Genomic DNA, 24,377 nt, shown 5'->3' with positions numbered 1-24,377 from the left:
AATAATAATAATAATGATAGGCCAGGCACGGTGACTCATGCCTGTAATCCCAGCTCTTTGAGAGGCTGAGGTGGGTGGATTAACTGAGGTCAGGAGTTTGAGACCAGCCTGGTCAACATGGAAAAACCCCGTCTCTACTAAAAATACAAAATTAGCCAGGCGTGGTGGCGGCCCCTGTAATCCCAGCTACTCGGGAGGCTGAGTCAAGAGAATCACTTGAACCTGGGAGGTGGAAGTTGCAGTGAGCTGAGATCACGCCACTGCCCTCCAGCCTGGGAAACAGAGCTTGACTCCATCTAAAAAAAAATAATAAAATAAAATAAATAATAATGATTAGAGGGGTTTTTCACTGTGTTTGAATAAAAGACATGTTAGCAGGTGAAAAAATGGAGTACTGTTGGATATAGGTTTGAGTAGATAAGTTCTCTTGAGGCCTGTGAGTCAGGTTCTAGGAATTCTCTTTCAGTTCCGCCTTTGATGGAATAACTGGCAGTGGTCAGATGAAGCAGGCGGGGGTCTGATCTGCTTCCTTAAAAGGTTGGCTCAGTTAAATTTGTACTGAAAGTGGGTTGGGAAAAATACTGTATCAAAAGTGCCTCTGTATTCCTTAATAACAGCTTTTGATGGGCTGTGAAAAGAACATCCAGATTACTATTCAGTAAAATGGTTTGTGTTCTTTTGAGGAGTTTGAGCCTGTAACTTTCGTTGGGTTCATGGTTCTGCCTCAGTCCAAGTCTTTTCTTCTAGGTAATCCCAGAATTGGATCTTTAACTTGTGTGTACTGCTCCTTCCTTTCTGAGTTAGGAATGTCTCTAATTTGGAGATTGTTCATATGGTGATACTTGAAAACACCTAATTGAGGGCAGGAATTGTTTGTATTTTGGTGAGAAGTTTTACTGTTTTGAGTCTTAGAGGTCCCCCCACAACGAAGTTAATTCTAAAACAAGATTTTAGTGCTTTCACTTACCTTAGATTGAAGCTAGTCTGTTGATTCAAACACACGAGTAAGTTTTTATCCTGTAAATTTTCACTGCTGCACAGAGCCAAACCAAGAATTGAAATGAACAGTCTTTGCTTGTGAGTCCGTCTGAACCTCTGTCTCCTAAGCGTTGTCTACGTCTGCAAGATTGCCTCACCTCCACAGCAAGAATGATAAACATGGTTTACCATTTATTTTGTGTTGTTCCCAGGCATGTTGGTGTTTGCAGTCACATGGAATACCCCTGCCGCTTCCAGAACGCTTCTGCCACCACCCAGCAGATCATTCCTCATCGTGTCTTTGCCCCTGTGTGCCTCACGGGTGCCTGCCAAGAGACCCTTCTGCAGCTGATCCCTCCTTGCCTCTCAGCAGCACATTCTGTTCTGGGAACACACCCGTTCTCTCGGCTGGATGTTCTCATCGTCCCTGCCAACTTTCCAAGTCTGGGGATGGCCAGGTATGTTGTTCCGTTGTGGCACTTGGGGTACGTACATTTTGGAAATTCTTTGACTATGTCTTGCTTTCCTTGAGCTCTGTCAGAGCTGTCATTTGATTAGAATGGAAGGGCTGTGGTTGCTCATGCTTGGACATCTCATTGCTGCCTTGAGGAACAATTTTAATGCAGACTCCCTCATGCATGAGCCTTTGAGTGTCGTGGGCTCAGTTCAGACTGTGTTGAAAAGAAAAGGCTCACATTGTTGCTGGGACTGAGAATGCAGAGTGCCCCTGAGTGGTGAGTGTTGGGTCATGGCTGATCAGTGGCTGTTAGCTTGGATGATGACGGCGTAATGCTAATGAGCCCAAGGTTATAGCATCGGGCTCTGGGCACAGTAACATGACTTGGTCCCAAGGCCACAGGCTGCTCACCTAATCCTGACCAGCTGTCTCGTCCATTCTCACCACTGGGCACAAGGGCACCGACTTGAGAGCCCCTGTGTCAAATAGACTGTGGATGGATCAGTGTAAATCCATCCCTACTGCCAGAAAAACAGCTCAAAGCAGATGACTTACTGTGGGGGGCAGAGAAGGAGTCACGTGCTGCTGTTTTTTAATATAATAAATGCACTTTTGCTATTGTGTCTTGGTTTGGCTCCCTGTATTTATGTAAGCTAAAATCTGTTCATTAATGCCATTGTTCAGTCATTAATGGGTGTCTGTGTTCCAGTGAGAAAAGATAGAGAATGTGCTTGGTTATATTTCCATTTGAAAATCTTAATCATTAACAGTGAATATGCTTGACTGAGGATGGGAAAAATAAGCTCATCAAAACATGTGACTTCAAGTTTTTCCCTATTAGTCAAGGAAATTCCTGCTGCCAATTAATTCCCATGCTTTTGAGCAGCTGTCATTTGTGGTGTTTTCCCTGAAAACCGCACACGTTCTTAGTAAAATCATGAGCAGAAAAGAACTGACCAGAACATTTGCTTTTGATCTTTACTACGTATATGTACTTTCAAAAGACTGGCTGGCTCGCCTTAATCCTTGAGGAGGTCTGAGAAAGTCATTTAGACCGATTTTTATCCTATATTTATGAAGATAATGGGAATGCAGAAACTAGGATAATTATATATATTTGGTTATGTGCATCATATAATTGTCTTGGATGTCTATATATAGAATTTGTCTTAACGGCGGTGGGGGGGCTTCTTTTGTCCCTTTGAAGAGTCTGCTGGACTTAATTTAAGTGGTAGAAGTGTTGGTGAAGAAAGCGTTGTTCATTACATGTTTCTTACTTGTACACGGGTTTGAGGGGCCCTATTTGCTTGGGAGTTTTTAGCGCTTTATGAGAACTGCAGTTTTTTAAGGCGTGCTTGCTGGCAGCTCCGAGTTCTGGCCTGAGGGAACCAAAGGCCGAGTATTGTTCGCGCACAGGATTCTGTCTTCTACAGCTCCTTCCTGACATCAGTCTGCCGAGGCCAGGATGAGCTGACCTGCAGGCCGTTCCATAGAGCTTCTCTTTTCGACTTTGCATGCCCAAGCAGGTAGGCTGTGTGTTTGCTGCTTTTTGCAATATTTAAAGTGATTTAAACATGCTTGACTCTGTATTTTTAAAGTAGTAAGCGTAAGTACCGTAAGGCCAAATGGTCCTGGGCACAAATGTTGAAAAATATGGTGGTGATAATAACTGAGCAGCAACAAGACGCTTTTATGCTTAAAAGCAGGAGAACCGCACATTCAGAATTTGTGGTGGGTTGTCAAATATCGTTCCCTTCCTTTTAGACTGTGGAGGTGAAGTCTGCCCGGGTCTGGATGTTTTTCTGGACTTGTTACCGTTCCCTGGACGAGAGCTGTGGAAGGAGGACTGTGGTATCTTCCACTGCCAGTCGGGGTGGGGAAGGGGAGCGCTCTGTTTTTCCAAACTCTGACTTCAGCTGATTCCACTTGCTTGGCTTGACTCTGTCGGGATCCCAACACCTTGGGCCACATGCGGCTGGCTGAGTGGGGTTTGTGACTCAGCTGGCTACTGGGGCCCTGCTGCTTTATTTACGGTCGAGGCTTTGCTTGAGGTTTTATAAAGCAAAACTAGAACAAAAACGATGGTTTTGTAAGTCAGCTTCGTACCCTAAACAGGAATAGAGAAACTTCAAGGCTAGGAGGAGTCGTCCAAAAAGACCTCCACACTGAAACTTGCCATTGTCCTCGTAGATATAATATGCCAAGAGATCAACGGGCTTCTTGGTAAATTAAATGGCTCCTTCCCGAGTCCATATTTTATAAACATGTAGGCAAGATGATAAATTCCATACCTCTGGACTTCTTTAGTGATCGGGTCTTAACTCTAGTGAACGGCTGGTTTTATGCCATTCCTGTGTATTTTCTTTTTCGGCAAATGATGTTAAACGTTCCCTCCTGAACTAAAATGGGAACATTGTTATTGATCATGTCAAGGAGTTTCTGAGCATTTTGGATGATATTCATGATGATTTCACTATTTTAAATATTGCATATCATGGTTTTCATGAATAAGCTGAAAGGTCTCCTCTTTGATTCTGTTTTTGAGCTTGATTCTGGTATTTCAGTGAAGTGGGGAAGAAACACATTTATAAAACTTGAATGTATGATGATGACAAATCGGTTTATAAGAAGGTAAATAATACACAAGTAATATTTTAGAATTTTGAATGCTTTTCAAACATGGCAGTAACTAGAACATTTATCAGTACTGCTCTTCATGATTTTTGTCACCTTTTAATATAACAGGAGCCATTACTAACCGGCCCCTCCCCGCCCCAGTCCTTTTCCACATCACTGTTCAGGGGAGAGGGCATTCCTTCTCTGCTGAGAAAAATCGCCGGTTTGCCTTTCAGATGCTCTCCTCAGCGGGTGTGTGTGGCCTTTCAGTTTTTGTTCCATTGCGTTTTTGCCTTCCATGAACACGGAATCTGCCATATCAGGAACCGTAAAGTGTACGTTCCTTGACTTGACTACTGTGATGTCTGTATGAAGATATGCATGCGTTTAAAATGCATCTCTGAAGTACACACAGGTCTCTTCCTGTTCGTTTAGTTAATATTCTACCATTTTCATTGTCCTCGTGTGTTCTCAGAGTCTCTGCTGGGGACTGACTGGCAAGTGTAATATCTTAATTTTGAGAAATACATGAAAGGAGCCCATCATCACACTTACACTGTTATAACAGCAGTAACGTTAATGGAATCATATTCTAGAACCAGGCTTATGACAGTTGCTTAAAATGAACACCTTAATCTTACCTGTATGTGTGTGTAATAAATGCTTTGCTTCACATTTGTCTTTCAGCAGTTCACAATTACATGTCATGGGCATAATTAGGTTGGCAGAACTACCTTGCTGACATCCAAATATGTTCTTTTCTTTCCTTGTATTTGAATTTCAAGAATCTCTTGCAACTTATTTCAGAGTGGTTTTCCGTGAAGAGCCCTGAAGTTAAAAGCCATGTGTTCTGTGTTCTGCTTCATGGCTCAGCTGTTCACGTGCATCTTCACCCTTCATCCCACGGGGAAAATTGAGGGGAAAAAATGACTATTGTGTGGCTGATGACAGGTGACAGATTCTTTGACCTTTTCCCCACTCGTTCTTGTTCTTGTCCCCACCAGATAGTCTTGATCATTTGGTTCTTGTTTATTTATTCTTACAATAAATATTTATCAAGTGTATACTGTGTGCCAGATAGTACTTATGATGCAGAGCCTACATGGGTGAACGAGATTGAGGAGGTCTCTGTCCTTATGAAATGGACATTCTAGTCGGGAGAAAATTAGTGTGCGTGAAACAAGTAATTAAGACGTATGCTATGAAGAAAATAAAATCAAGTAAGTGTCACAGTGGGAGAATCAATAGCATCGTTAGGGTGAGAGGGAAAAGCTTCCTTAAAGAATGACATTCAGGCTAAGACTGAAGAATACAAAGGACTCAGCTTTGTGACCATCTGGTGGAAAAGCGCTCAGTCCACAGGCCTCAAGGTGGGAACCACTCTCGTGGGTTGGAGGAGTAGAGTGAAGGCCAGGATGGTGGCAGGTCAGTGAGGTCTTAGGACGGCTTTCCTTAGCCCCGTCCTTAGTCAGCTTGGGTGCCAGGAGCAAGTGAGCCACTAAGAAATGGCAAGACTGAGTCAGGTCCATCATTCTAGGCAGGCAGGGGTTATGGGAAGAGACCAAATCTTTTTTTTTTTTTTTCTTGGGACCGCAGATACCCATACCATCTCCCGACTGGCTGGTGAGAACCCGGCTGGCGTAGCAGCTGCCGTTCTTGAGCGGAACGCCCCACGGCCCAAGCTGTCAGGACACCTGGTGTCCAGACTGGCAACGTCCCTTTGTAGAGAAGGGAGGAGTCCTGGACACCACGTTTTCTTCCCCCGCAGCTGCTGATTGATTCTCCGCAAGGTTTTTGGACGTCATTGGTCACAGAGAGGGAAGCTGTGGCTGTATATTTGCTCATCCTAGTTTTAAAGGTTTTTTGAATGAAAATAGGATTGACAATTAAAGACCGTAGAGAAAATTATCATTATTAAAATCTTCACAATATGCTTCACTCTAAGGAAAAACTATAAAGCTCCCTCTTACCCAGGCTTATTCTTAAAAGATTTGATTGTGCAATAAAGACTTCTGAACGCTTCTGCTAGTTCCTGACTATTGCACAATTTTCTTAAGTACCTCAATTTGCAAATAAACGGTATGCAGGTACATGCCCGAGAATGAATGTGACCAGCGTTTTCCTCCACTCCCGCCTCCCGGGTTAGACAGGGTGTTGTCCTGTTTATTCTTATCTCCCCGCCAATGTGTAATAGAATAAGCAAAACATAACGTGCTGGCACCGAGGGCCTGTTGTTTTCAGCTCTCTAATTGTGCTCCTTTCTGCTGGGGAAGGAAGCGGTCGTCAATTTCCATCGTTATCTTAAGTAGCAAAAGGTTGCACAGCTTTGAGGATTTTTCTTCGCTTGTTCTTTGTTGGCTTTACTTGAATTTTTGATCCTTCAAACCGAAACCACCATACTTTTAAACAATCCTCCTTTAGATTTCAGGGGATGTGACCCCGATTTCAAGGCAAGGTGCAGCCATAGTGATTTTTTGCCTCAGGAATCAGATTGTGAGCCTTAAATTAGTTCACCATGGCTGCCAGCTTCTCGACTTTCTCTGATGTGCTGCATAGTTTTGTTTTGTGCGTGGGTTTTGTTACTTGTGATTGTTGTCGTTTCTTTCTCAGATTTTAATAAATTCTCAATTTTCTTTCTGCATGGATTGTTTTTTAAAAAGATGTTGAATGGGCATTTCTTTCCTGTTTTGCAGTATAACTCTTCTCTGCTTTTTTGAACAGGTGGGTGTGAATGATAGAAAGCAGCTCATACCATCCTTTTTTTCTGCAAAATTATAATCCCTTGTTTACTGGCAGCCCTGCCGTTGCTGTAGAGATGAACAGACAGAATGAGCTGTGAACTGCGAGGCACGTGCAAGGCGATTTGTGCCCATGTGTGCTTCCCTTTTGTTGCTTTCTTTGTGTTCACTTTCTCCGTTTTCTCTTTTATTTCAATTTTCCTTCTTGAGAAAATTATTGGACTTTATTTGCATCCTATGTTATAGGTGGGGCCTTTCCCGTTCTAATGTGTTCTGGTTCTTTCATGTTTGTGTTCCTGAAATAGTAACTGGTCTTCATGAAGCGATGTTCTTCTGGGACTCTTGGCTGGGATGATTTTGTTCGTCTTGACAATACCAGTTTGTACTGAGCAAGGTAGGTAGTGAGAATGTGTGCGTGTGTTCCGTTTTTTACAGAGCGGGTATAAGAGGATATATAATGTCCCGAAGTCACTTAGAAGCAGGAAGTCAGGGAGACAAGTAAAATGGCCTCATCTTGTGATGACTCAGAGTCTGGTGGTCCAGCCTGAGGCAAGGCTGATCTGTAACTGTGTGTAAGGCAGCGAGTGCGTGGTTTAGGGTCTCCACACAGAAACCTTGCTGTCCCTGTGAGTGAAGATACCGTTGAAGGTCAGCATTCACTGTGGGCTGGCTTTGAGGCAGCCATAGAATCTGGATACCAGGCAAATTCCTGATCACGTGAGTTTTGGGGGGGCCAGGCTCTCTCTCTTCTGTTGGAGCAACAGGCAGAGTGAACTCACAGCTTTTGGGTTAACTAGAATCTTCTTTTTGCCATGAAACAGCTGTGTTGCTTGTCAGATCGAGAAGTAGCATCTTATCATCATTATGCCGTGATTCTTCGCCCTCTGAAAGATTATGCTTAAGTGTTTGGTTTTCTTTGAACTGTTCTCCCCACACAAAAACTGCCAGTCCTGCCTTCAGAGAACACTGCTGGGGCCATCCTTCAAGAGCAATTGTCAGGCCTTTGAAAGGGCTTCCTGAAGCCGTCATTCCTCTACCTGCCTTCGTAATCTCTCTATTGATGTCATCCTAGGTTCCTAATGTCTTCCAGCCCTTGAGCCTGAGACGGCCAGTCGGCACCACCTTGCCATTTTTTCCATTGCAAAGAAAAGGCTTTTTCCCTGCCTTCCCACTTATTTCTCTACTGAAGCATCATTACTGAGTAGAACATACGCTCCCTGGGTGAAAAAGAACAATGGAGTTCAGTGCACAAAGTTGCCTAACTTGGGATATTCCCAGTCTTGCCAGCTCTTTCTCCTTAGACCAGTACCCAGAGTGAGCAAATACTACCAGCTTCTGTACTGCTGATGCATGCATGTGGGCATGGAGCTGTGTAAGTCGTTCTGTTAAGGGTAGATTTCTTTTAGGGAAAACACCAACTCTGGAAAGCCCTCAGGCGAGGTACAATGTGTGAACAGCTCTGCCGGAGGGAATATTGCCAAGATGCAGCCGGAGCCCACCTCTGCACCATAGAGGCCTGTTTGCATAAAGTGGGTGAGAAATTGCCTTGTTTCTACATTTCACCCTTAATAAGTAATTGGAAGAGTGTCTCAGCCACCTTTTCTTTTTTCTTTTTTCTTTCTTTTTTGAGACAGAGTCTCACTCTGTTGCCCAAGCTGGAGTGCAGGGGTGTGATCTCGGCTCACTGCAACCTCTGCCTCCCAGGTTTAGGCAGTTCTCCTGCTTCAGCCTCCCGAGTAGCAGGGACTACAGGCACACGCCGCTTCACCTGGCTAATTTTTTGTATTTTAGTAGAGACAGTGTTTCACCGTGTTGCCCAGGCTGGTCGCGAACTCCTGAGCTCAGGCAGTCCACCCGCCTCGGCCTCCCCAAGTGCTGGGATTACAGGCGTGCGCCCAACACTTTTCTTTAAGAGAAGTGTTAACTTGATTATATTAAAAGGCCACAGATGTGAGGGGGATGTGCCCTTCAAAAATGGATTACTTTTTTTAAAAAAATTGAGTACTAAGTGGGAGTTGAGGTACATTGCACAAATCTGCCCTGATTTAACCCGCGTGGAGCTCAGAGTAGAACATGTTATATTGCATGGTTAACTAACCGTGCTATTTATAGAGGTGACTCCTCGGAAAGTCTAGACATTGTTCCCAGAAGACGGAATGCCAAATCTGCAGTCATTGAACAAACCAAATCTGCTCCTACCTTCCCAACTAGCTTGCTAAGAATAATCACCTCCCTGTTTCTCACCATAAAATGGAAGTCTTGGAACTTCATTCTAAGAAAGTGTGGATGATAGTTGGGTTCCCCAGCCAAGACTTGGGGTAGGTAAGGAGGAGGGGGTGCTCCTGTGAGCCTGGTACTACGCTACCCACCCTTGGCCTGTGCTCCTTGGAGCCCACCTTGCTAAGTTGTTGGAAACCGTGGTTGGCAGGTCCCAGTTTTTGAGTAGGTCTCCTCTAAGAGGACGTCCTGAGGACCTCAGGATGGTGCTTTTCTCTGGGGATGAGCCAGCTGCAGTTTTGCCTTTTTCCGTAGATGTGCAGTCATAGAACCTCCTGTTGGAAGCTGGCAGTTGGAAAGGGGTGGATGGACAAAGCCAAGAACTCACTCGATAGACACGTATCAACGGACAGGTCTGGTGAATGCTAATGATGCTGTGGCCGCGAGGAAGCATAGACCTGTAGCCTGAATCTACACTGGGAGTTTCTAAAGTTGATTTCAAGGAAGACTAGTTTTGTGGAATGTTAATAATGTGGGAAAAGGAACTGTAGGTTAATTAGTTTAGGAAATAAATGGATTAAACAAACTTAAAAGAGATTCTTTACTGGAGGGCTTCTAAGAAAGCCTTTAATATTCTTATGATCCTGATTTAATGTCCTGGTATATCTGTGCGTCTTGAAGACAGAGACAGGATAGGCAGTAACCCCCAACTGTTGTGCCGAGGGACCCCTTTTACAGTGAGCGTTTCGTGGAACCACTGTGGTTTCAGAAAAACCCACCTCCTCAAAACACACTTTGGGAAATGATTCTCTTCAGAAATATCTGGGAGTCCCTGATACACCTGGAGAAGGAATTCACCTTTCGTTCCGTCGGTGTGAGTGAGGACCTGACCTGCACTTTCGTTCCGTCGGTGTGAGTGAGGACCTGACCTGCACTTTCGTTCCGTCGGTGTGAGTGAGGACCTGACCTGCACTTTCGTTCCGTCGGTGTGAGTGAGGACCTGACCTGCACTTTCGTTCCGTCGGTGTGAGTGAGGACCTGACCTGCACTTTTGTTCCGTCGGTGTGAGTGAGGACCTGACCTGCACTTTCGTTCCGTCGGTGTGAGTGAGGACCTGACCTGCATGCGTCAGGCCCTGGGCAAGGGCTTTGCTTTCCAGCAGTGAGGAAGCACAGGTCCTGCCCTCTCGGGACTCACAGTTTGGTGCCGGAGGCCCCATGCTTTTCTGTTTATAGACTCTTTTTGAGCAATTACCCAATTCACATATCTTTGTTTATTTATTTATAAGTTGTATGCATTTAGTACAATGTTAATATATTAGGTACACTACAAAACACATACACAAAGTAGAAAATGTGAAAGGATGAGAAAAAAAATTATGAAAAGTAAATTCTATCACTTTCCCCCTTCATCCCAAAGAATTAGCACGTGCCCTGGGATCCCTTCAGCTGCTTGGGCCTACCCTGGAGACTCTGGCCCAGTGAACTGAGCCGCAGTCTTGGTATCTGGAAGGCTAACGGGTCCTCCCAGCTGATTCTGCTGCAGGTGCTGGAGAGCAGTGTGTGGTGCGTGGGGACTGTGTGGACAGGTATCACCCGGACAGCTTGCACTGACTCCAGACCTTGCCGTCGTGTCACAAGCGAGAAGGTCAGAAGGAGGCTGGAGCGCGCCGGCGAGCGGGTGAGCCAGCCCCCTGGTGACGCTTCCTGCCTGTCGGTTGCTCAGGAGGCGGCTGTGCTTCCTGGGAACTGCATCCAGTCTCAGGCGGGGACTTTGGGCAGGTCCCTGGGCCTCCCTGGCCTAGTTTTCTTCTCTGGAAAAGTAAGGGGTGATTTAGAAAAACCCGCAGACGCCTTAGGCCCCTACGTTTGATTAACGGGGTTTTTTTTTTTTTTTTGAGACGGAGTCTCACTCTGTGACCCAGGCTGGAGTGCAGTGGCGCGGTCTCGGATCATTGCATACTCTACCTCCCGGGTTCAGGTGATTCTCCTGCCTCAGCCTCCCGAGTAGATGAGATTACAGGTGCCGCCACCGCGCCCGGCTAATTTTTGTATTTTTAGTAGAGATGAGGTTTCACCATGTTGGCCGGGCTGGTCTTGAACTTCTCACCTCAAGCGATCCACCTGCCTCAGCCTCCCAAAGTGCTGGGATTACAGGCATGAGCCTCTGCACCTGGCCTTTAATCAGGTTTTTTATTTGGACAGGGTTGGGAGTGATTCAGTTTCCTTCAGCAATTTAAATTACATGTATATTTTCTTTTTGATGTAAGAGCTAGTTAGATCATGAGGCTTGGATTTTCTTGGACTCAGTGGGCACCTAGGCAGTAGTAGGTGTTTAAATTTTAGGCCCCCAAGCAAAAGTTTCGAAGGGGGCCTCTTTTACCCTTGTTAATTGCAAAATAAACAGATCTCAAGGGCAGGGGCCCCTTTTCATGATAACTGCCTCTGCTTTGTGCACCATCAGTGAAAAGCATCATTTCAAATACTCCATCAGGAGTGGGCTCCATCACTGAAGGCCTCCTTCCTTCAGCCCAGCAATTTACCACTCAGACCCCCTCCTTTGACCCCTCAGAGTCAGTGCCTAACCTGCCCCCCAACCCGTCACATGTCTTTAGCTTCCAGATATCTCCATTTGCAAGCTAATAAGTTGCACATACATATGTTTGAACAGTTGTCAGGCTTGTCTGCTGCTCAAACTGTGCTTTAGTTTAAAACAACAACAGAGAACTCAGAGGGGGGTGGATGAAGACATTTCAGATGTGCCTGCAGGCGGCGGCGTTCTGACCCTGACAGTTTTAAATGAGTTGTCAAGTACCAGTGTGTGCTTCTGGGCACCCCCACCTGGAAGATATTATGTCCCCTAGGCTTTCTGTGCCCCAGCAGGCAGGCATGAGGTCCTTGGATTTTGTTTTCATTGATGGAAGGTTAATGCATGCATGGCAGAACTTTACTGAGAGGACCCCAGCTACAAACCCTGTTTTCATTTAATTCTGATTTCTCTTCTCCCTTGGCCTTTCCCTCCCTCCTCCCAGACCTCTTCCCTCTGGACTCTCTCCACTCCCCATCAGCCCTCCCTTCTCTACCACAGCTGCCCCCCACCACCACTTCTTTGGCTTCAAACCGTTTCTCCTGGCTTTGATATCTCCTTGCAGAGCTGTAAGCAATCAGGAGATTATGGGTCCCAGAGCTCAGCAGGGTGCACTGCCTGATAGGGCGCTCGGCCCCAGTCTCCAGGCCACTGCACGAAATTGCACCCAGAAAGCCTGCCCAGGCCCCTGTGCCTGTCCCAGTAACCACTTGGGTGCAGCCCTCAGAGGCAGCATCTCCTCAGCTTAAGTGTTGTCTGGGGAGAACTTCTTAGGATTATTCTAACCTTTCCAGTGGTCCAGGTTCATCTGTCTGAATTTTACCTGTTTAAACTTGGAGCGTCTCCCATGCCCTCAAAGGCCGCATATGCTTGTGCTGGAAGTTAGGGTGAGGAGAATAAATGGACAGATGAAAGGAACCTGTTGGATTCATCCTCCTGCCTACCAACACTTTGATAGTTTCAAGTTATTTGAGGGTACAGTTGATGGTCCTTTATCCAGGGAACACTTCTTCTTTAGCTTCCTTGTCCAAGGCTCCTGCATGTTCAAGGAGACCTGCACTATGTTTCCAAAGGCAGAGATGAGGGAAAAGGTGCTCGTTCTCAGGACCACGTGCACATCTTCTCGCTCTGTAATACTTCCTTAAACTTGGGAAGAAGTAGGCCCAGAACCAGATCTTACTTCTCTGATGGATAATACCACCAGCAATGTGCTCCACTGTTCGGTGGGCTCCCGGGGACGTATGAAGGAGAGGGTCCCTGCCTGGCCCCTTAGATATCTTGCTGAGATCTCATTTAGAGTCTAAGAGGAAGACCAGTGCTTGCCAACCTGTCCTTCCCAGAATCCGGAAGTCTTCCCAAGGCCATAGAAGTGCATCACACTGTCTCGCTCCAAGGGACTCAGACCACTTTCTCTTTATACCCCCTTCCTGAGGGGCACCGCTGTAAGGGAATCTTATTACTTACCTTTGGCACAAGTCCTACCCTGGGATTTCCCAGTTAGAATGCTGAGTAGAGGAGGCTGAGAAATGTGTGGTATGAGAGTGACTGGACCATGTTTCCTGCCACTGGGAGGAGCCTGCTGTCAGAGAATGTAGGAGAAGCAGAATAAGGGAGAGAAATGGCATTCACTCTGTGCCCCTGCCCTTCCTATGGATCTCTCAGCCTTCAAATAAGGACTTTATTTGGTCAAAGCTGGTTGAGTTGAGTTTCTGTTGTTTACACCCACAGCCCTGAATAATTTACAAAGGGACACTTCCCTTTTGCTTTTTACAAGCAAAAGCATCAGTTAGACCTTAGGATTGGGAAGGGGAGTCAGTGGTGTGGACCTAAAAGGAAGAAGCTGAAGCACCAAATATAATTTTAAGCGTTTTATTGAGCCAAAGTGAGGATGGCTGCCTGGACAGCGCAGACCCAAGGAACCTTGGATATGAGCTCCCTTCTGCCTTTGTTACAAGCAGGTTTTTAGAGGCAAAAAAGGGGACAAGGAGTGGGCTGTACAAAGTGGTTTGTTAGGAGTTGTCGTGGGTTTTAGCAGTCACATTGATTAGTGATTGGCTGTACGTTGTTAAGCTATAGGGGTGGGTGGTAGAGTCTGCTGTGGCGTCGTTAGGTGGATTTATAGCTATTATAACTCACCTTCAGATTAAAGATCTTGGTTGCTTTGAGTACACCAGACAGTGTCTGGACTGATGAAGGTCCACCTCTGGCCTTCAGATTCTTTAATGATGATACCACCTGACTTTATAGCGTTCGGGATGTCCTCAGATAATGTCTCCTCTCACAAACAAGCTCCAGGTCCTTCCGCAGCCCTGCTCTCACAGGCTCCCTGCAGCTTCCTTCCAGACTGGCCTTTCCTCCCCTCACCAGCCTGTGCTAACACCTGGAATCCTTGCTCCTCAGAGAGGCCTCTCTGCTCTGCCCCTCCCGTGGTTTTCCACCCACCAGCAAGGGCAAGCTGTGCTTTCTGCTTCCTTGAGGAGTTTCTCCTGCAGGGTGATGAGTCCCAGCAGGTGCTGACAGTGGATCAGGGCCCGGGCTTCTATAGCTCTTGGCCTCTGAAGCACAGGGCAGGTGGATCCTAATGGTGAGTTGTTTGCTTGAGCTGAGCTGCAGAAATGGGTTGGAGCACGAGCACGGGCAAGCCCCAGACAACCAAGAACATTTTATATTCTGCTCCCCACGGGATGGAATGTGAGATTGATGCTCAGGGGACCTCTACCCTGGCTGTGTCCAAGCTCTTGACCGCCACAAGAAGGAATTCAAGGACAAGTTGGAAGATAAAGTACACACTCAAGAAAAGGGAGTTTGGTGTACTAAAGAGAGAGTAGTCCTGTGCAAGGGAGGTTGGGGTTTCTGTAACCAAGGGGTGGAATATCCAGCTGAGCAGTGGGGTCATTGAAATTATGTAGCAAGGTAGTCTGTTGGTAAATCTTTCAAACTTGCAGTTTAATCCTGAATTGTTGGTATGAGAACAACAGGTGTGGTTTATTACCACAGAAACCCCTCCAGCTGGTTCCTGCTCTGGCCCTGTTGGGGGCTCATATGATGGCTTAATAATGAGCGCAAATCCTGCAAAATGTCGCCGTACTCAGGAAAGTTCTGAGTTGCTTCTTCATTTGTGGCAGTCCCACCTTTTAGACGGCCTCCTTTCACTCTGTGGAGAAGGTCTGGTTTCCTGGGCTTAGGATGTACCCCGGGTATGTAATTTTTGGTTTTAGAAATCTGGGCCTTGGATGGAGAGACCTGATAAAGAGGGAGGTTAGGACTTGAGCGACATTCTTCTCTGAGTCCTCTTTAGTGGGACTGCATACAAGGATGTCATCCACATATTGGAGAACGACTCCCCATTTCTAGCTCTGGCTCCCTTTATTCTTGTGCCAAGGCATTTCTGAACAAGTGAGGGCCATCCCTGAAGCCCTGAGGCAGTGCTGTCCAGGTGTGCTGCTGGGTAATATTAGTTCCAGGATTAGTCCTCTCCAGAGCAAACAAATACTGAGAGTCAGAACGCAAAGGGATACAAAGAAAGCATCCTTCAGATATAATACCGTGAACCGGTTGGTCTCCTGGTATTCGGGTGAGTATGGCATAAGGATTTGGCTCTGTTGGACATAAGGGAATTACAGCCTCATTAATGGCTCTCGAATCTTGAACTAGACGATATTCTCTGTTTGGTTTTTGGATAGGGAGGACCAGGAGTATTACAAGGAGACTGACATGGAATCAGGAAGCCATGTTTTAAAAACTTGTCAATTAGAGGTTGGAGTCCTTGCCTGGCTTTTGGTTTGAGAGGATATTGATGCTTGTGTGGGAAATTATTTTTGCCTTTTAAAGAGGTGATCACTGGCTGAGCATAAATTGCTTTGCCAGGGATTTCTTGGTCCCGTATTTGTGGGTCTGAGACCTTATTTTGGGAGGGATCTCCTGTCATTCTGAGGCTGGCTTAAGAAACAATACTGCCAAACAGGAGGCCCCCCGGGGCCTGGTAAATGTGAAGTGGCCTCAGGGGTGGCTGGGAAGTCCTATCCCAGTGAAAGAGTAGAATACTCTGGCATAACTAGAAATTCATGAGTCACCATATAGTTTCCTAGCCCGCAGTTCAGAGGCACTGTAAAGTGTTTTGAGTTTTGGGGTGCCATTGACACCCATGACAGTGCGGCTTTTGGAAGACAAGGGCCCAGAGTGGCCACTGAGGACAGAGTAACTTGCCCCTGTGTCAGTTAAGACATTGATATTCTTAGTTGCCATGTCAGGAGTCACCTGAGGCTCCTCAGTTATGATGACCAGGCCTTTTATGGGAGCTGCTGAGAACCTCGGTCCCCTTCAGGCCTCAGTTATGGCCATTATGGATTGGGTATCCTCCTCCTCCTCTGGAGCTGAGGGCAATCCCTTTTCCAATGACTCCCCTGCTTACAGTGAGGACAGCGTCTGGGTGGGCTCCCCTGGCTGCAACAGGTCTTCTTCCAATGTCCTGGCTTCCCACACTTGAAGCAGCAGCCATTGCCTGCAGGGTTTGCTGTTGGGCCTTTTTGGTCCATGGGTGAAGCACCTCTCTGGGTGACCCTGAGGTTGCAGGGTGCTGCTTATAGTAACTGCTATCATTTGGGCCTGCTCTCTATCCCATTGTTTGCCGCACTGGGTCCTTTCAGCCTTCTCAGCCCTGTCCCTATTACTGAATACCTGGAGAGCCACGTCAAGCTTTGGTTTAATAGGTATTTGGAGTCTCAAAGCCAATTTCTGTCATTTTCTCCTGAGGTTGGGTGCTGACTGGCTTGTCAAGTGTGTCCCTAGTTAAATTTGGCATCAGTACTGAGGTCAGTGTTGGTATATTAAGGCCTCCACAAGGTGACCCTGGAACAAAGCTTGGTTTTCATCCTTTCCTTGAGTTACTTCCCTTATTTTATCATAGTTCACAGGCTTAGAATACATTTTTTATTCCTTCCACTAACCAAGTTGCCATACAATTTCTTTTTCTTGGGTTAGCCTGGCCTTGTTGATAGTTCCAGCTGGGGTCATTGTTAGGCACAGGCGTGGCTCCCACAGTGTATACTTCAGGGTCCCCAGCTAACGAGTTGTCAGCATAAGCCTTGGCCTCCACCCAGATACACTGCTTTTCCTCCAGGGTGCAACATGTGGACAAGGTAATATGAATAACTCCCCAAGTTAACTCAGGTGAGAGTGAGAGAGCCTGAAACTCCTCCATGAATTTAGTTGGGTCCTCTAAAAATTGGCCCAACCTTTGGCTACATCATGCTAGATCAAACACTGCAAAAGGTACCTGCACCTGGATGGTCTCGGCATCCCCACTGGCCACCTCCCTAAGTGGGCATAACTTAGAATGGTTGGGAAGGTAGGAAATGCCACTGTAGGTGACCCTGGCAGGGCTCTGTTCCTTCAGTAGGGAGGGCATCTAGGTTGGTAAGGAGATGGACTAACGAGAGACTGAGGGCTGCAGATGGTGGAGCTAGGAGAAGACTGGGGAGTTGGAGGTGGAATTGGGTGGGAGGGAGGAGTGGGGAGTGCTAGACCTGGGTCTGGGTTAGGAGGTGGGGGAAGGCTATGAGAGGTATATTCCCAAAAAGCGTATCATCTAGGATATCTGGTTCCCATTTCGTTCTCCTAAAGGGATGTGAGTCTAACAAAGGCAGCAGTTCCTGCAACGGCCAAGGTTCTAACAGGGCCACGAAGGCCTGTGCACAGGGTATTTCAGTTCAATTCTCCTGACATTTATAAAAAAGATCTAATTGCAAGATGGTATTAAAATTCAGGGTCATGTTCTCTCACCATTGTACCCCATTCTTTTTCCTTTTTTTTTTTTAAAAAAAAAGACAAAAAAAGGGTCTCACTTTTTTACCCAAGGCTGAAGTGCAGTGGCACAATCACGGCTCCCTGCAGCCTCATCCTCCCAGGCTGAGGTGATCCTCCTACCCCAGCCCCCTGAGTAAGCTGGGACTATAGGTGTGCACCACCATGCCTGGCTAATTTTTTGTGTGTTTTTTGTAGAGATGGGGTTTCGCCATGTTGTCCAGGCTGGTCTCGAACTCCTGGACTCAAGCAATCCGTGCGCCTTGGCCTCCCACAGTGCTAGGATTACAGGCGTGAACCACCACACCTGGCCCTTGTACCCTGCTTTCTAAAAGAGAGTTACCCGAGGCCTTGACTTGTCTTTGGCATGAAATGAAAGGAAGAAGAGGAGGAAGGTTAACATAGTCCCTCATGGAGGGACTGGTCCCAGTATTTATGAAATGCTGCGTACACGAGTGTGGTGGTTACAGTTGGCCAGATCCATGGCCATGCCAGAAGAGACAAGCATCCTTGTTCCCTTGGCTGGCTGCTGTGGTGTCCAAGTATCCTTGCCCAGGCATCCTTGGCCCCTGGGGCTTTGAAAATGAGAAGGCTTTTGAGGTCTAGTAGGACGAGTTATGGCATAATTTGAAAGCAGCAAGCATGCCAATATCCATCTGAATATTTATCAAGTAAAACTTGGGAATAGAGGTGATTTAGCATGGCCAATAAACAAGGACCTTGAAGGGAGCCTTTAAGAACTTTAGGCCTAGATTTGGCATTCCGGAGGGCGGTATCTAGGAGGCCTGTCTTGCTGGGTCCAGAGAGGTCTCTCAGCTTTCGTGTGAAGTACGAGGAGGCGTGAGAAGAGAAAATCGCAGGAGCTGAGTTTAAAGAAAATGGGAAAGAAACAACAGTTCCCTGCCAGGGTCAGTGTTTGGCACAGCCGGTCCCTTGGGAGAACGGAAGCCTCTTCCCGGGAAAAAGTCATCATGCTCCTTGGAAGCCATCCAGACACTGCACAGTACAAGGTATAGGATTTTACCCTACCCCTACCATGGTGCCTCAGACCTGCCACCTCTGCTTGTCACCCAAGATGATGGATTGAGAGCACTACTTGGAGTCAGTGCTCTATCCCCAGCTCTGCCGTTCACTGCTGTGCCCAGTTACTCCCTGGTAAGCTGCCATAGGCCACTCATCTCCAGAACTCTTGTGGATAAGATTATGTGCAGATGCCAGTACATCGTAGGTCCTCAGCGGATACCAGTTCTTTGCTTCAATAGGCTTAGGAGAATTTGGTAGTTTTATGGGTCAACAAACACATCAGTTTTGTGGCTTATTAGTGTCAATCACAAATTCTACAGTTCCTATCAACCCAGAGTGTCTAAAATAATAGCTCCGGGGAGAAGATAAAAATAGGTGTGGTGACTTAGCACGGTCGTGTGACGACATGAAGGCTTGTCACAGGGTTGTTGAGCCACATTCCTTACGCTGTGCACACGGGGGTTTCCCCGTTGCGGAAGGAGTGTTTAGAGCAGCACCGACATTTTTGTGAGATTTTCCTTCCAGGCTGTAGCTTGAACTTTGAATGTACATACTCACTTTTCTTCCCCCCAAAAAGAATGGTAAAGAAGGCAGTAAAGGTAAAGAAGCCAGACATTATTTGATTCGGCTCAAAATGTATTTTTTAGTTCCTTTTCCACATTTAATAACAATTAAGGGCCGGGCGCAGTGGCTCACGCCTGTAATCTCAGCACTTTGGGAGGCCAAGTCGGGCAGATCACGCGGTCAGGAGATCGAGAGCATCCTGGCTGACACAGTGAAACCCCATCTGTACTAAAAATACAAAAAATCAGCCGGGCGTGGTGGCAGACGCCTGTAGTCCCAGCCACTCGGGAGGCTGAGGCAGGAGAATGGCGGGAACCCGGGAGGCGGAGCTTGCAGTGAACCGAGATCGCACCACTGCCCTCCAGCCTGGGCGACAGAGCAAGACTCTTCCGTCTCAAAAAACAAAAACAAACCAACAACAACAAAAAAAACAAATAAGAAGAAATCTTGTACCTGCTCTTCAGGGATTTAGGATCCCACCTGGATTAAACTAGTCTATCCAAGCCCTATCTGCCTGGCTTCCAGCCCTCCTGGAGTTCTGGTCCCACTAGTTAGACAAAGCTCTCTGTCCTTGACTTCTTTTCCCATCACTTTTGGATCAGAGATTGAGCCTGTCAGCTCCTGAAACAGCTGTCTCTGATCTGTTCTCAGTATTATCGGAGCCATTATCTGACCTGTGTCTGAAAGGACCCCCTGTCACCCCACCCGTGTCTTCCCAATGGAGCTTTGGAAGCCCAGAGTCTGAAGGTTAAGACCAAGTGTGTGGCCAGCAGCTGCGGGGAGCCAGGGCAACTCCTGCCCGCCACTCTTCCTCCAAATGCCCAGCCCCTCCACCTGGCTTCACAGGCCAGCCCTCCCGGGGGCAGACGCAGCATTTTGTAAATAGTGCCTGTGTGTCTTGGTTGAGATAATCTTGTAGCCCAGAATGGAATGTCTTGAGACACTTTGCAAAAGGGATTTTATTATTTATTTTTAGGGACGGGATCTCCCTCTGTCACCCAGGCTGGAGTGCAATGGCCCGATGTGGGCTCACTGCAGCTTTCACCGCCCAGGGTCATTCGGTCCTCCTCAGCCTCCTGAGGCGCTGGGACTATAGGCGTGTGCCACCATGCCTGGCTAATTTTTCCATTTTTTAAAATAGTGACAGGGCCTGACGGTGTTGCCTAGGCTAGTCTTAATCTCTGAGGCTCAAGCAGTCCTCCCTCCTTGGCCTTCTGAAGTGCTGGGATTACAGGAATGAGCCACTGTGCCCAGCCCAAAAGGGATTTTAATTTTGCAAAAGGACCAATCTTAAAAGAGATTTGAATAATGTTTCTTTAGTGCAATTCTTTTTTTTTTTTTTTTTTTTTTGAGATGGAGTCTTGCTTTGTCGCCCAGGCTAGAGCACGGTGCCGCAATCTTGGCTCACTGCACCCTCTGTCTCCCAGGTTCATTGATTCTCCTGCCTCAGCCTCCTGAGTAGCTGGGATTACAGGTGCCCACCACCACGCCCAGCTGATTTTTGTATTTCTAGTAGAGACGGAGTTTCGCCATGTTGGCCAAGTTGGTCTCAAACTCCTGACTTCAGGTGATCTGCCTGCCTTGGCTTCCCAAAGTGCTGGGATTACAGGTGTGAGCCACCGCGCCTGACCAGTGCAATTCTTTTATGTTTTTGTTCCCCACCTCGGTCCCATCTTCCGTTCCTTAGGTACCGTACTTTATGAGCTTTTTGTATAACCCCATGTTCCTTCATGCAGATGCAGGACAATTAGACGATACAGATTATTACTCTTCCTCCCTTTCCTTAAAAGGAGATAGAACACACACCCTATTTTACACTGTGCTTTTGTCAATTATCATTATCTCCTAGATGTAATATTAGGCCTTAAAGAGTTTCTCATTCTTTTTTATTTAGCTGCATAGTATTCTATTCTATGGATGTTCTCAGTTATACTTTTCCAAAATATGGATCTTTGACTTTTTCCAAAATGTTACTGTTGTAAACAGTGCAGCGTTGAGCACCTGGTATATTTAAATAGTGAATCACGAAGATTTCATGAACATCCTCTAACATCGTGGGAGGTGGGGATGGGCCTGCACCCTATTTATCCTTCCCTGGTGCTCGGTCACTGTAGGAACCACATACACTTTCTGTCTGGGGAAATCTTAAAAGCAGGAGAATATCAGCACTTTCGCGTAGCTCACCAATATTTAGAGAAACCTACATCCCACAGCAGGGATGGAGATAAGAAGAATAAGTCTTTCACCCCCAACCAAATGTGTCTTGGTGAAGATGTTGCTCCTTTAGGTCCAAATCCTTGTTTAATAAACCAAGTGGAAACCGTAATGACTCCTTTTCAGCAGCTTCGTAACGACCTAGTTCTTCCGGTTTCACTAATTTTAACAATTCTCTAAAGTTGTGTTCATCCTATTTTCACTAACTTTGGAAGTTTAAAGAGAACCTCTGTTAAAAAAGTAAATCCACATACCAAGTGTTTTTAAATAGCATGGAGAAATGCCATTTATTTTTCTGGTTAAGAGAAGTAAGTATTGTTTATGCTTCTTTGGGCTTTTGGGTTTATTTATTTAGGTGGTGCCTTGGCGCTGAGTGGATGGCAGTAGCTGGTGTGGGGACCTGCAGCAGGGCTTTGAGGACAGGGCGCCCCCCCCCACCCCCGGTTTCAGTGGTGAGCAGGCGAGAGCTTGCCAGATCCTGGCCCACAAGGCCAGCCACCCGTCTTACTTACCAAGTAAAGGGAAGGTGTTTCTACCCCGCTGAGAAGAGATGAGGGGAAGGCGAATGCTGTCTTTTTTGTTAAAGTGGAAGGATGTTGAGAAGAGAGACTTTCACTGGTTTTAATCTTCAGACGGGGGCAGAGGCCAAGCGTGATTTGAATACAGAGGAAGTGGACGTAACAGAAAGGGAGGTGGAAAGTGGTGGCTTCCAGAAACAACCAGATATGTCCGAATTTCCAGGCTCCTCAAGGAAGAGTGAGTTGAGCTGGAGCTGAGTTGCAGAAACCTTTTTTAAAGACTCAATTGAACATCCCTATGCCCCTGACATGTAATTCTAGAGCAAACCACCCAAAACTCAATTTTAAATAGTAGGCAGAGCCTATGCTGCTACCCTGTTATGGGTTCATGTTGGCCAGATTAATCTATTTTATTTTATTTTTTTGTAGTGACATCAATGGGAGGCAAGCAATAGATGTGATTTGTCTCAGCCTTAGTAAGGCATGACAATGAGAACACATTCAGAAAATGTTCTTTACCAGCATGGCAAAATTTTTTTGTATCTCTAAAAGGCAACCATTTTAGTGGATACAAAATTAACATAAGCCATAGACCTCTGCACCCTGTGTGTGCAAACACACACACACACACACACACACAAGCATTCAGCCTACTGACCCCACCCACGACTGTTTGCTATAGACACACAGAAATACGGTGATCCCCAGGCTGGTTTGGCAGGGCACTCGTTACATAGAGGGAGCGGACAGAGAGAACCCTCACAGAAGGGCCGAGAGGCGCGGAGAGCGTGGCAGACAAGCCGCTGGTCGTTTGTGTCACACACTCTAGCCCCTTCGCGGGCCCTTTGACCGCTTTAAGGGTATGTTGATCTTGTTAGAAGCTGCAACAGCAGCAGGAAGGTCATCTTGTTGTGCTTGCACACGAATGCCTGATCAACTGTGAAGCTGACTTGTGCTTGTCCAGTCTTTAAGACCAAGGGAAATGACTTTTCCTAAAAAGAAAAGTTTAAGGAAGTTTTCTGTTTATTTGTTTTGTTTTTTTTATGGCTAAGATTTGCTGTTTTTGCTTTAACAAAACACCTCCCTGCACGGCCTAATTCCAACAGCAGAATATCTGATTACCCCTGAATAATGGGGTAATAATGCACTTTGTTTATTTGCTTTGCTACCTTCCAGATTTTTCTTTTCTGGGCTAGACAATCCCAACAGCTTTGAGTTCAGTTTTTATAGCTTCTGTTTGCCTATTCTCTGGTCATCTCAGTTGCTTTCTGCTGCAGCATTTTCTGATTCTCTTCATTGCTCGGAAGTTAAAAAGTCTGAAACCAGATACAACAAGCTGAAAGGTGTCTCCATAGCTGGCGGTAGGAACCGTTTATCGAGCTCCGAACTCTGTGCCTCGTATTGCACTGAGTACACATCATGTATCGTCCCGTTTAAGACTTGCGTCCTCTATGGGACAGATGCCATTTGGGCATTTTGTAGATGAGGAAACTGAGCGAAGAGTGATCTGTATCTCGCCCATCTCCTAAGTGATAGAGCCGAAATTCTACCCGGGTCCCTGCCTGTGGAGCCTGCAGTCTGACCCATTATCCTTGGGGCCACAGTTTCACTCACCTGTCCCCTAATCTTTTTCTTTTCTTTTGTGAGACGGAGTTTTGCTCTTGTTGCCAAGGCTGGAGTGCAATGGCTCAATCTCGGCTCACCGCAACCTCTGCCTCCTGGGTTCAAATGATTCTCCTGCCTTAGCCTCCTGAGTAGCTGGGATTACAGGCATGCACCACCATGCCCGGTTAATTTTGTATTTTTTAGTAGAGACAGGGTTTCTCCATGTTGGCCAGGCTGGTCTTGAACTCCCGACCTCAGGTGATCTGCCCGCCTCGGCCTCCCAAAGTGCTGGGATTCCAGGCATGAGCCCCCACGCCCAGCTTATATGAAATGCTAACGGCTGTACTGGGCAGTTGACTCACCTTCTATTTATCCACCTTTCCCTCCTTCATTAACACATGGTTAGTCATGCCTTCCTTCAGGCTGGTCTGCATGTTCACTTTGTTGAACCACTTTTCCAGGCTCTTTGAATCTCACTGAATTCTAATTTGGTCCTTCTAGAGCGTGTTCACCTCCCGTAGCTTGATTCTCTGGAGGATCTAATGAGGTCTCTTAATGGACAAGCCTCCTGGGGGGCTTTTAGGTGTCTACTGCCCTTTGTGATATCATCCTTCCCACTTACCTTGGCTCTCCCCCAGGTGCCCACACCAGCTTGAGTGGAAGGAGGTGTAGATTGAGCAAGCTGGCCGGGAGCAGTGAATTTTTAGGTAGTAGCTATTTTTTCAAATTTGGAGAATTCATCAGAGTTTTACAATAGCCTCAGAAGTAGGGAAATCTCACTTAGATTTTGTTTCCAGTCCACAGTTACTGAGCACTCATTGCTATCACTGAGAAGCCCAGGCATTGCCATGCTGTCGCTTGGTGGAGGCCGTGCCTTTGGAGTGAGTATGAAAGATACTCACGTGGCACTGAATTGTATCCCAGCCAGCCTACTCTGCAGGCCCTGGCGTGGAAGTGACCTTTGCTACTATTTATTAAATGAGAGAAGGAAGGGATATAGAAATAGGAATAGCAGTGGCGATTAAAGTGATCTTGCTTTTTGCTGAAGACCTCTAGTGT

General features: G+C 46.6%; 1 protein-coding gene across 1 annotated transcript in view; it reads left to right on the top strand.

Annotated features, from left to right (window-relative positions):
* Positions 1-24,377, top strand: part of AOPEP (aminopeptidase O (putative)) — a 366,175-nt gene that overhangs the window by 71,474 nt on the left and 270,324 nt on the right. The window contains exon 5 of the mRNA XM_050760723.1: positions 1,191-1,436. Coding sequence (XP_050616680.1) covers positions 1,191-1,436 — 246 coding nt within the window. The remainder of the gene's footprint in view (positions 1-1,190; positions 1,437-24,377) is intronic.

Source organism: Macaca thibetana, chromosome 15 (assembly GCF_024542745.1).
Source record: "Macaca thibetana thibetana isolate TM-01 chromosome 15, ASM2454274v1, whole genome shotgun sequence".
NCBI lineage: Eukaryota > Metazoa > Chordata > Mammalia > Primates > Cercopithecidae > Macaca > Macaca thibetana.
This window is presented reverse-complemented; position numbering and strand designations above follow the sequence as displayed.